Raw genomic sequence first — 11,093 nt, forward strand, 5'->3', positions numbered from 1 at the left:
AGCTTATGTGTGAACACCAACAGATATCTGATATCAGATATTCTGTAAGAATCTGTCTTTGTTTGAGTGGTTCTTTGCTCACAATATCGTGTGTTTGACAACACCAAAGGCTGCACCATTGTTTCGAGGACATGATTGGACTGGACACACAAATCGTCTTGAGTTCTACTTTGTCATTAGATGACTAATGGATAACGTTAACTTTATATGCTCTGATTCTCCTGCAGACGGATTCTTCTCCTTCTTTGTCTCTTGCCCAGCTTGCCAAGGTATTTTGTTTATATTGTCGCTGTGGAAGAAATTGTCCATTTTTCAATGCTCCTCCCCTAACATCCCTTTAAAAGAAAAAAATATATATTTTAACAAGTTTCTCTGCTGACCTTTAGACCGCTAATCTGGTTGATGCAAATGCGTCAGAGGAGGACAAGATTAAAGCCATGATGACTCAATCCAATCATGATTATGACCCAGCAAAGTCAGTAGACACAAGTATTTTCTTGCTAAATCGTCTCACCTTTTTGCTTTTTAAAAATGTGTTCAACATAACCTTTGTCATACATTTCCTTTTAGTTACTCAAAGAAGGCAATCGGACCCCCACCTGCTCACTATACTTGCTATCGTTGTGGAAAGGCGGGGCACTACATTCGCCAATGCCCTTTGCCTGTGGTAATCTTGTTTTGTCAGGTTGAATTTTTTTTTTCTTTAAAAAAAAACAATTTATGTGAGCATATATTTAAACATGTTTGTAGGTGCAAGACAAAAGCGTGGATGGTCCTAAACCAGTAAAAATCAGCAAGGGCATCCCTCAGAGCTTCATGGTGAAAGCTGACCCCGGCACCAAGGGGGCCATGTTGACCAGCACTGGAGAATACGCCATACCTGCCATTGATGCGTATGTGTGAAATGTCTGATCCGTAGCACCTCAAAATTGATCTCAGCAGTAAGTCTCATAAATCCACATTTCTGTTGCCAGGGAGGCGTATGCTCTAGGAAAAAAGGAGCGTCCTCCTTTCGTTCCACATGAGCAATCGTCGTCTGAGGATGATACTGACCCAATCCCTGATGAACTGCTGTGCCCTATCTGCAACGATCTGATGACGGACGCTGTGGTTATACCCTGCTGTGGAAACAGTTATTGTGATGAATGTGAGTTTTTACAGTATTGCTTAGTTTTTGAGTTGAATAACATTTATATTTAGAACTAAAGAGGCTGCGATCTTTATGAATTTATACTTTTTTTTTTCTTTCCTCTAAAATCAGATTTTATGTTGCCAGGTATCCGAACTGCATTGTTGGACTCAGAGGAGCACATCTGCTTCACATGCAAACAATCTGACGTTTCCCCTGATAATCTGATTGCCAACAAGTTTCTTCGACAGGTAATAAAAAAGGATGTATTCCTACAAGCTCTTTTCAGGGGCAGGATTTTTACTTGGTGTTGGAAATGTAATTCTTTCTGTTCTACAGGCTGTGAACAACTTCAAGAATGAGACAGGATATACCAAACACGGGCGCAAACAGGTCCAGCAGGCCGTCCTTCCCCCCCCACGTCCTCAGTTGGTCAGGCCTCTTCATTCAAGGCAGCAGGACCCTCTGCTGGCTAACATCTCTAATCCACCTTCAACCAGTGCCCCCACAACAGCTCCCAAAATGGAAAACCCACCCGTTGCTCCCCCTTCTTCGTTTACTCCTCCAACTCCAAGCCCACCTCCTGTAGAGGCGGTCTCTGAAGAGCCAAACGCCTCTCCGGTTCCTCCACCTGTGTCTGACCACCTGTCTCCGGTACACTCCAGCAGCCAGGGAGAACCACCCCCACCGGGGTACGTTGCAGCTAAATTAAACGCTTCTTGAAAAATTCTTGTTTAAAGATTTTGAGATTTTTGTGCTGGTTTCTTTACTCTAGTGAGGTTGATGAGGTTGATCCAGAGCCTCCAGTGAAACAAGAGCCTTCAGGAAAATCTGAATCACAGGTGAGCACATTCCTGCTCAAGTTAAGCTTTAGGTTTGATTGGTTTCAAATATTGCTAAACAAAATATCCAAGATAAGGGATTAAATGCTTGAAATGCTTCCTTTTATGCAAAAAAATGTTGCAATCTCAGTTGGTCTTCCCCTCTCCTTTTTCGCAGAGATACAGTTTGCCAGTAATTAGTCACCTCCCACCTTCAAGGCTACATCATTCATCAGGTAAGATGCCTATTTGAATATATGAAATATTTGTTGATTTTAGTTCAAATACTGACCTTGATTACATACATCTGTTTGTCAGCACCAACAGGCCATCAGTCACGACACAATCAGTCCCACAGAGGTGGAGGCAGACACTGGTACGACCTATCCACATTCCTGCTGTTATCCAGTGTCCTAAGCTCTGTTGTAACATTCTGCTTTTATTTTAATCTATTCTAGGAATAGAAACAGAGGGGAGCAGACTTCAACTCACCTACAAACGCCTCTACCTCCTGTACCTGCTCCTCAAGTCTATCCATCTCCCCTGTACCCACCCCCATCACAGCCGTATCTACCTCCCTACAGCTCTGGGCCTGGCCTTATTCCACCACCCATTATCAGTTACCAGCCCCAGCCAGTATTTGCCCCTGGCCCTCCAGTGCTAAACCCTCCCTGGGTACCCCCTGGTGCTCAGCCCCCTCTTCTTCCTTTACCACCGTCTATGGCCCAGCCTTTGCTTTCTAAGGAGGATTTCTACAGACCAAGACACCACAGACAGGACAAGTTAGTGTTATGTTTCTGGCTCTTTGATCACTCTTGTAAAAATGTACACAATTTTGATTATAGCTATCTGCATGAGTAACTTTATTGCAAGAAAAAATGTAGAAATAATTTGTTGTTTCTTTGTGTTTAGAGCCACATCCAAACTTGATGAGTTTACTAAAGATTTTCATGAAGAGCTTATCAAGTATAGAAATGCACCAAAAAGAAGAAGACCATCTTACTCAAGGTAACATCATCGTTTGTTTCTGATGCACTTCAACACTGACTTAGGAGCAATTTGGGATAACTTGCTTAAAGCTAAATGTGTTTAGTTTATTTGTGTTCCCAAAAAAGTAAAACTAACGGAAATCTTTATTTGTTCTGGTAAAATTACTCCGATGGAAATTAGTCCACATAAGGTCCACAGAAAACCTTAGTACATTATTTTAAAAAATCCCACAGAAATGCTGTTCATTTCTATTGTTTGTATTGTCCAAATAAATAAGATACATCTTCAGATATAAGGTTTTTGAGTTGGACTTTGTTGTAAATAATTTTGACTGTTAGCCAATTCTGCTGTTAAATAATAAAAATAAACTTGGTTAACTGCTTAAAGTGAAGTGTCAGTCGCTTATTAGAATGGATTTTGCAGTCTAAGCATTTTTTTTCTTTCTAATTTTACTGTTTTCAGATGAAACGATTCAATTTAACAATTCGATTCATATTATAATTTGTGGTCGACTATGCAATTCAAAGTCGATTCCTTGGTTCATTATCAACAATTCTATTCACTGACCTGTAATGGATCCAAGACATTTTTATTCAAAACTTCAGCCATTGTGACTCAGAGAAAAGTACCTGGATTCATTGTGTTACTAGACAGGAAGATAATTAATTGTAATTTAATGTGTACAAACAAAAACAAGAATTCATGTCAAATCCATTCACATTTTAGTTTCATAAAGGTCCGCCCACTGTTGTTTTTCCACATTAAAAAAATACAAAGAACACTATTGGAACATTCTACCACGCTGTATTGTCACGTCTGCTAAATTTAGTGTTTCCACACATTGGACTGCAATGATAGCTTGATCATTTTTTCTACCATCACGTGTTTTGTGCGCTGGGTTGGCATTATTTGATTTGATTAACAACTTGCCTCAGACAGATCGAAATAGTTGAATTCTAGGAACATAAATTAAGACGATTAATCTTTACACCCCTACTGTCTACTGACCTTTGTGTCCTACCTTTGGTTCCATAGTGTAATGTACATCTTTAAAGCTTGCTCTCTGTCTCTGTTCCTTGAAAATGTTTTCTTTTAGGTCCAGGTCATACAGTCGCTCTCCATTCAGCCGTTCTCCTTATTCTCGCTCTAGATCAAGATCTAGATCCAGATCAAGATCCAGGTCTTACTCCTTTTCACCAAGTCGATCACGTTCCCGTTCCCATGGCCGATCTTACACACGTTCCCCTTATTCTAGACGAAACGGACGCAGTTATGGACGCTCGAGGTCAAGGTCCCGCTCTCGCTCAAGGTCCTTTGGATACCGGCGCTCCGGATCACCACGCTCTCCCTTTCGAGCCTGGGATGGAGCTGAAGGTGCTGGACCCTACCGGTCACGGTCACGCTCCCCCGGTGGCTTCCGAAGCCGCAGTCCTGGTGGACGAAGGCTGCCCCCCCGAGAGTTACTTCCTTATGACCTCAAAGGGCACAGTCCCACAGGCCACGATCGCTGGGAAAGAGAGCGGTACCGGCAATGGGAGAAGGAGTACACAGACTGGTACAACAAATACTACAAAGACTACGACACCCAGCAGCCAGCCATGCACCACAGGAGCCACAGCAGCAGAGATGGCGAGAGGGAGAAAATGTCCTCATCAAGAGATTACTCGCCTCAAGGGAGGGGACGAAGAGGACGAGATGAGAGAGGGGGTCCCCCTCATTATTTCCCAGCGTCATCTTCAACGGGGAACAAGTCCAGCTCCAAAATGATGAAATCAAAGAAAATAAAAAGGAAAACGGGGGAGGAAGCGGATGCATCGCATCACTCACTAGACAGAGGTGATGCCACGCCTGTCAGAGATGAGCCAATGGACGAAATGTCTTCACAAACTAAAACGCCTCCAATCTCATCCAAGCCTCCCGCTGGTGCAGCACCTTCTAAAGCTTCAGCATCTAAAAGTACAGCCATGCTTTCTAAACCCACCACCAAGTCTACTTCCAAGGCTGGGTCTGATAAATCGAAAAAAGAGAAGGGTTCAAAAGTTAAAGCTAAAGGTAAAACAGAGAGTGTGAAGGTGAGGAGCGAAGGCGTGAAGGTAAAGAAAAAGACAGCAGAGGGTGTGATAACAAAAAAGAAGGATTCCTCTTCCTCTGTCGTTAAACCGCTGAAGACCACCAAAGTCAAGCCAGATGATGCTTCCAGTTTGACTACTAAAAGGGAGAAGAGCAAAATCTCTGTGCGGTCCACTGCAGCAAAGACTCCTCCATTGTCGTCCCAGAACCCACCTTTTCCTTCACTTCACGAAGGCTCAAGATCAGACCATGACCTGCGGGGTAGGAGAGATCCCCCTCAGAGTCTTCTTTCCCTCCCACATCAACATGGACTCCCACACCTCCCCCGCCCTATGTCGCCAATTGATAATCGAAGGAGGATGGGAGAGGATTGTCGCTCTTTACTCAGACCTCCTGGGAAGCTGAGAAGAATAGATGGTTTAGAGGCTGGAGTTGATGTCCTCTCTCATTCGCACCTTCCCCATCAGTTGGCTCTCCACAGACTTCCAGCCCCCTCTGACAGACTGTCCAATTTACCTCCCCTGCAAGTGAGTCGTGATCTGGGCCGTGGTGATTCCGATCGAGCAACCATTAGACCGTTGATGGACATTCCGGTCAGTATGTTTTATGGAAGAATTTAACGACTGATTGCAATCAAAATGCCATTCTTTGGTCTTAACAGTCAGTTGTTTTGCTTTTGTTTACAGAAACCAATGAGGAGGATCAAGTTGAACAGGGACCTGGGGAGAAGAGGTAGCACAGAAGCAACATCCTTGGACAGAGCGCCAATGGGTCTAGAAAGGACAACCAACTCCACTTTGGATCGTTCTGCTGCTTCTATTGTTTCTGAAGGAAACGGAGTCAATCCAGCTGGAGAAAATGGAAGAAAAGAGCCATCAGCATCTGCAGAAAGACCCTTGTCCAGAGACAGACCGGGAGCTGCAGGAGACAAACGCCACAGCTCAGACATAGACCGAGATAGGCTTTCTGCTTCTGAAAGAGATCGAGAAAGACTGTCCACTTTAGAAAGAGATCGAGAGAGACCTTCCACTTCTGAAAAAGAACGTGATAGACCTTCCACTTTAGAAAGAGATCGAGAGAGACCTTCCACTTCAGAGAGGGATCGGGATAGACCTTCCACTTCTGAAAAAGATCGTGATAGACCTTCCACTTTAGAAAGAGATCGAGAGAGACCTTCCACTTCAGAGAGGGATCGGGATAGACCTTCCACTTTAGAAAGGGATCGAGAGAGACCTGCCACTTCTGAAAAAGATCGTGATAGACCTTCCACTTCAGAGAGGGATCGGGATAGACCTACTTTGGAACGGGATCGAGAGAGACCTTCCACTTCAGAAAAAGATAGAGATAGATCGTCCACTTCAGAAAGGGATAGAGACAGACCTTCTACTTCAGAAAAAGACAGGTCTTCCACTTCAGAAAGAGACCGAGATAGACCCTCTGCTTCCGAAAGAGATCGGGATAGGTCTTCTACACTAGAAAGAGATCGGGAAAAGCTGGCTGCGCCAGAAAGGGATCGAGATAGACTTTCTGCTTCCGGACGAGATCGAGAAAGACCTTTCACTTCTGAAAGGGAGCGAGAACGACCCTCTGGTATAGAAAGAGATCAAGACAAACCTGTTTCAGATCAAGATAAAGCTTCTGCTTCAGAAAGAGGACGAGATCGATCCACTTCTGACAAAGAGCGACTTGTGGGGTCTGATAAGGAAAGAGACAAGGTCTCTAGCACTGGCTTGGAGAAAGCAGCAGTGGACCGAGACAAAGAGGTCGAGAAGTCGACAAAGCCAGATAAAAAGAACTCCAACAGTGGAAGTGGAGGAGGCAGGTCGGTCTGTTTGGATAAGATGACTATCGGCGAGAAATCTGCCATAACCAGGAGGCTATCTGACCATCAGGAGAGACCTGGTGTGTCCTCTAAGGAGAGAGGGGAGAGCTCAGAGAAAGCTGCTAAATCTGACAGGTTATTATTTTCTATTTTTTGCTGCTTGTCAAAATGCTTTCGCATCCTCAGATAAGAGAAAGCTTGCTTTGCTGGCTCTGTCTTTAAGCACATTTTAAGAGGTGTAATTATATTTTCTTTTCTCCCAGGAGTACATCCAGCGACAGAATAGAGAGGAGTGGCAAACCATCTGCTCCCGTCAGGGAAGGTAATTTGAAAAATGGGCCAAATAGGAATGAGAGATGATTAATTTTCTCTTGTGCCATTTAATTCTGTGTTCATTGAACCCATTTCCTGATCGTTTCCAATTTGACAGGTGTGAAAGATCGTCAGCAGACGTCTGTGAAGAGTAAACCAAGGATCAGTCGAAAGGCTCTGTTGAGCCATGCGGTCACTTCCACCAGGTGAGTCTGCTGTGTTTTTATTTAGACTTTACAAGGTCAGTTTATTTCATTGTTTCTGGATGAGTTATTGATGCAGCCTCCCCGAAGTTCTGATTTCCTTTGGATCTATTGAAGATTTGTTCTTAGTTTAATGTCATTGAGATTAGATTGAAACAAAGGTTTTAGTTTAGAAACAAAAATGTTTACGATAATGCATTGTTTCAGTCTTGCTTTTATTATAATAAAAAGCTTGAATGTTTTTCTTTATGAGTTTTCTCTCTATTATCAGGCCAAGCCAAGAAAAAAAGCCGAACTCTGAGAAGGAGCTGAAGAGCATAGCCTCCAGACCAGTAAAGCCGCCCTCATCCAGCCCTTCCAGCAGCCCAAGTGGCAGCCCGGACCTTAGCCCGACCAACCAGGAGCCGCTCATTCAGCCTCCTCCTCGCTCTAAGTGGGAGAAAGAAGATGATGAAGAAGACGGCCAGGAAGATGTTCTCCCCGCAACCATCAAAGAGCCTTCTCCCATAAAGCACAGGAGTCAGGTCAGAGAGCTGCTCCCTGAAGCAGCTAAACCCATCAGGAGTGAATACCGTGAGGTTTCAAGGGAGGAGAGGAGAGGAGTGGGAAGGGAGGACAAGAAAAGGAAAGCAGTGAGGGATGAGGGTAAAGGTGTCCGGACTGCACAAACTGACTCCAGCAAGCAAGTCAAAGCCAAAGGTACCAAGGATGAGGGCAGAGGGGCAAAGGAGGAGAAGAAATCTTCAACAAGAGAGGAGGAAAGACGAGGAGAAAGAGAGGAAGGACGAGGAGTGACAGGGAAAGAGGAGAGATCATTGGAGACCAGAGTAGGACAAGAGGGGAGTCGCGGCCCAGAGCCCAGGCGACAGCGCCTATGCTCCGACCTGACGCGGGAGACTGATGAAGCGGCCTTTGTGCCCGATTACAGCGAAGGCGAGGGCTCAGAGGCGGAGGGAGGGAAGAGCGGCGGCGGCAGCATGAGCCCCTCTCTCAGCCAAGTGTCAGCCAGCCAGCCGTCCCGCAGCCCCACCATGAGCAACCACAGTGGCTCGGCCACCACCACAGCCGACAAGAAGAAAAAGAAACACAAGAAACACAAAAAACACAAGAAGCACAAAAAACACAGCAGCCAGGACAAGGAGGGAGAGCCCAAAGCGCATAAACACAAACACAAGAAAAAGAAACACAAAAAGAACAAAGACAAAGAGACGGAGGAGGATGAAAAGAAGATGGACAACGAAGAGGAAGTTCCTCCATGCTAACACACAGAACTCTATGACGGACAGCCGAAGAGGATCTTTCTAGAAACGGTTCTGATTCATGTACTGACAGAAAAGAAGGTTTTAGTGTATTTTACTTCTCGATGGTTGGTTTGTCGCTGCTGCTAGCCGGCCTCGACCTTTGTTTTTTCCAGAAGTACATCAGAACAACTGCTGAGGTCTTTGGTTTTTAAAGCGTCCTCTTTACTGACAGGCCTGTGAAAACTGCAGTGACGCTGTAAAGAGCTGTTCAGAAAGGAACTGATCAGAACAACAAATACTAATAGGAATAACAAACGCACTCAGGGATACAAATACTTCTTTCTATGGGAGAAATTCTCTTTTCTCCTTTGATTTGTTTGTAAATAGAAATGAACTGTAGTTTTGCAGTTTCTCATTAGTTGGCTTTGCACTCATGTGTTTTATAGAGCATAAATACTGAACAAAATTTGCTCTAAGAGCCATTTAAATTTCTTTTTTTCCTCTTTTTGGATACTGTAGTGGAAGTTGACAGGTAAATGTGACTGATCTACTTGGCAAAATCCTCTGGTTCCATAGGACAGTTTGAAAATGTTTCTAAATGAACGATTAGAGCTAAATATTAAAAACACGACTGATTTTGGTTTGTGGCGTTTGAGTAGACTTTCGTGTTTATGCCAGACTGGATTGTAAAAAGTCAAGGATGTTCTTATTTAATATTTTTGTTCCAGATGTGTAAATTTGTTGTACGTGTGTGTGTTCTATGATGTAAAAATGGAGTCACTTGGAAATGTGACTGGTTGGAGAGCATTTCATTTCATGCAAATGTTTTCTTTTATTAAAATGTACTGACCTTATTAATGTCTGATGTGCGTTGTTTGAATTCTGGTTGGGTAATGACATAAATAAAATTTATATACAGTAAAGAAAAATATTTGTCTTCTGTATTAATAAAATCAAAGACAAAAAAAAAAAAAAACTTTGCATTCCATACTGAGAGAAATCAGTATAACCAACTGGATGATGTCATTTCCTTTTTTTAATTCAAATTTGCCTGATCTAAACTACTTTGCATTTATATCTGTGACTGCAAACGGCAACAATGATGACAGATGTTTTATGTTACTTGAAAGTTTCTCGTTGTCTCAGTAACACCCAATCAGCTTTGATTTAACTGACATAATTTTCAGGTTACTAAAAAGCAAAGGTGGTTATTTGAGATATATATATAAAAAAACAAGGTGAACGACTAACATTTTTAGTTTCGTTTGCACTTATCTTTCAAAAATAAAAGTTGATTTTCATTTAATTGAGGTTTTGCCTGACGATCACAATAAAGGGCTTTCAAAAATGTATATTGTTATTAATGCCATAAACACATACATTTAAATGTGTCAATTGGAAGCCTAAGATGCTAAATATTACATCAGCATTCTCCAAAAAACAAACAAAAAAAAAGCTATCGGACCTTACATTGAAAAGTAAAAATATTCCAACAATTCAAATTTGAATTAAACTCTTTAAAATGTATTTTTTGGTTTATACTTTTTAGGTAAAGAATTTATCTTAGAAATAATCTCAAATAGGTCAGAAATTAAAATCCCTCAAAGTAAAAAATAAATAAGTGATGCCACTTTATGCTTTTGCTTTCTCTTTTCCTGTTATTTCCTCTTGAACTTCAACATGTCTTTACATGCAGACGTATTTATCTTCTAAATCTGAAGTGTGAGTGGTGATTAATGAAGTCTGCATAAATAATGCATGCCACATGGGTCTTTGTGACACAGGCAGCACCTTTGAAGATGGATACCAGAATAATTAGTGAGTGACTGCAACCGCACACTGATGATCTCCAAAGACGTTCCACAAAGACCCTGCATTTCAACGCCTCTGACAGTTAATTGAATTATAAGCATTAATTATTAAAGCAAAGAGCCACACAGGGAAATGTGCTGTGATGCAGAATGAACACTGTGTGGCGCACGAGTCCTGAAACCTGTGACTGAAAAAGATTAGCAGTAAAGATCCCTTTTTTTTTGTAAGCCTCAGCCCCAAAATGCCACTCTGCTTCCCTCATCTGCCCTCAGAGCACACAGCAATAAACTTCATTGTGTGTGTGTGTACCTTGTACAAAGGATGGCAGGAGTACCGGATCACAGGAAACTGAGAGGAGACAGGTTCATAAAAGAGCTTTAGGACTGAGAAACAACAGAGCAGCAGATGTATTTATCCTCAAACAGCGGTACTTAAAAGCACAGTTCAGTCAGCCCATGTGCTGTCTGGTTTTGTGCGTCTGTGTGTGCGTCCGGTCACCTTTAATGGACTCAGAGATCAGTGAGACCATTAGAGAAGATTAACATATTCCTGTAACCCATGGACAGATTATCATTAAAACTCTATATTGCTGTCATCTGCCATCCAGGATGTAACTCCATGTGCTCATCCACCTTCTCTGTCTGTCTGCTCGTGTTTTGTCTTCTTAGCATTACATAATTTCGTATCATCAAG

The 11,093-nt window shown here is 42.7% G+C and overlaps 1 protein-coding gene across 2 annotated transcripts in view; it reads left to right on the forward strand.

Annotated features, from left to right (window-relative positions):
• The window catches only part of LOC112137351 (E3 ubiquitin-protein ligase RBBP6), a 14,929-nt gene extending 5,365 nt beyond the window's left edge, over positions 1-9,564 (forward strand). Inside the window, exons 4-20 of one of the 2 annotated variants that reach the window (XM_024259627.2) lie at positions 228-269; positions 387-475; positions 571-667; positions 751-893; positions 975-1,147; positions 1,277-1,380; positions 1,469-1,821; positions 1,905-1,971; positions 2,129-2,186; positions 2,269-2,326; positions 2,409-2,732; positions 2,863-2,958; positions 4,037-5,603; positions 5,697-6,967; positions 7,096-7,154; positions 7,263-7,350; positions 7,619-9,564. In XM_024259627.2, the coding sequence (XP_024115395.1) occupies positions 228-269; positions 387-475; positions 571-667; positions 751-893; positions 975-1,147; positions 1,277-1,380; positions 1,469-1,821; positions 1,905-1,971; positions 2,129-2,186; positions 2,269-2,326; positions 2,409-2,732; positions 2,863-2,958; positions 4,037-5,603; positions 5,697-6,967; positions 7,096-7,154; positions 7,263-7,350; positions 7,619-8,609 (5,580 nt within the window). In that variant the 3' untranslated portion in view covers positions 8,610-9,564. The remainder of the gene's footprint in view (positions 1-227; positions 270-386; positions 476-570; positions 668-750; positions 894-974; positions 1,148-1,276; positions 1,381-1,468; positions 1,822-1,904; positions 1,972-2,128; positions 2,187-2,268; positions 2,327-2,408; positions 2,733-2,862; positions 2,959-4,036; positions 5,604-5,696; positions 6,968-7,095; positions 7,155-7,262; positions 7,351-7,618) is intronic. The other variant, XM_024259628.2, reaches the window with a different exon arrangement.
• The last annotated feature ends 1,529 nt before the right edge of the window (positions 9,565-11,093 follow it).

This window comes from Oryzias melastigma, linkage group LG1 (assembly GCF_002922805.2).
Source record: "Oryzias melastigma strain HK-1 linkage group LG1, ASM292280v2, whole genome shotgun sequence".
NCBI classification, from domain to species: Eukaryota; Metazoa; Chordata; class Actinopteri; order Beloniformes; family Adrianichthyidae; genus Oryzias; species Oryzias melastigma.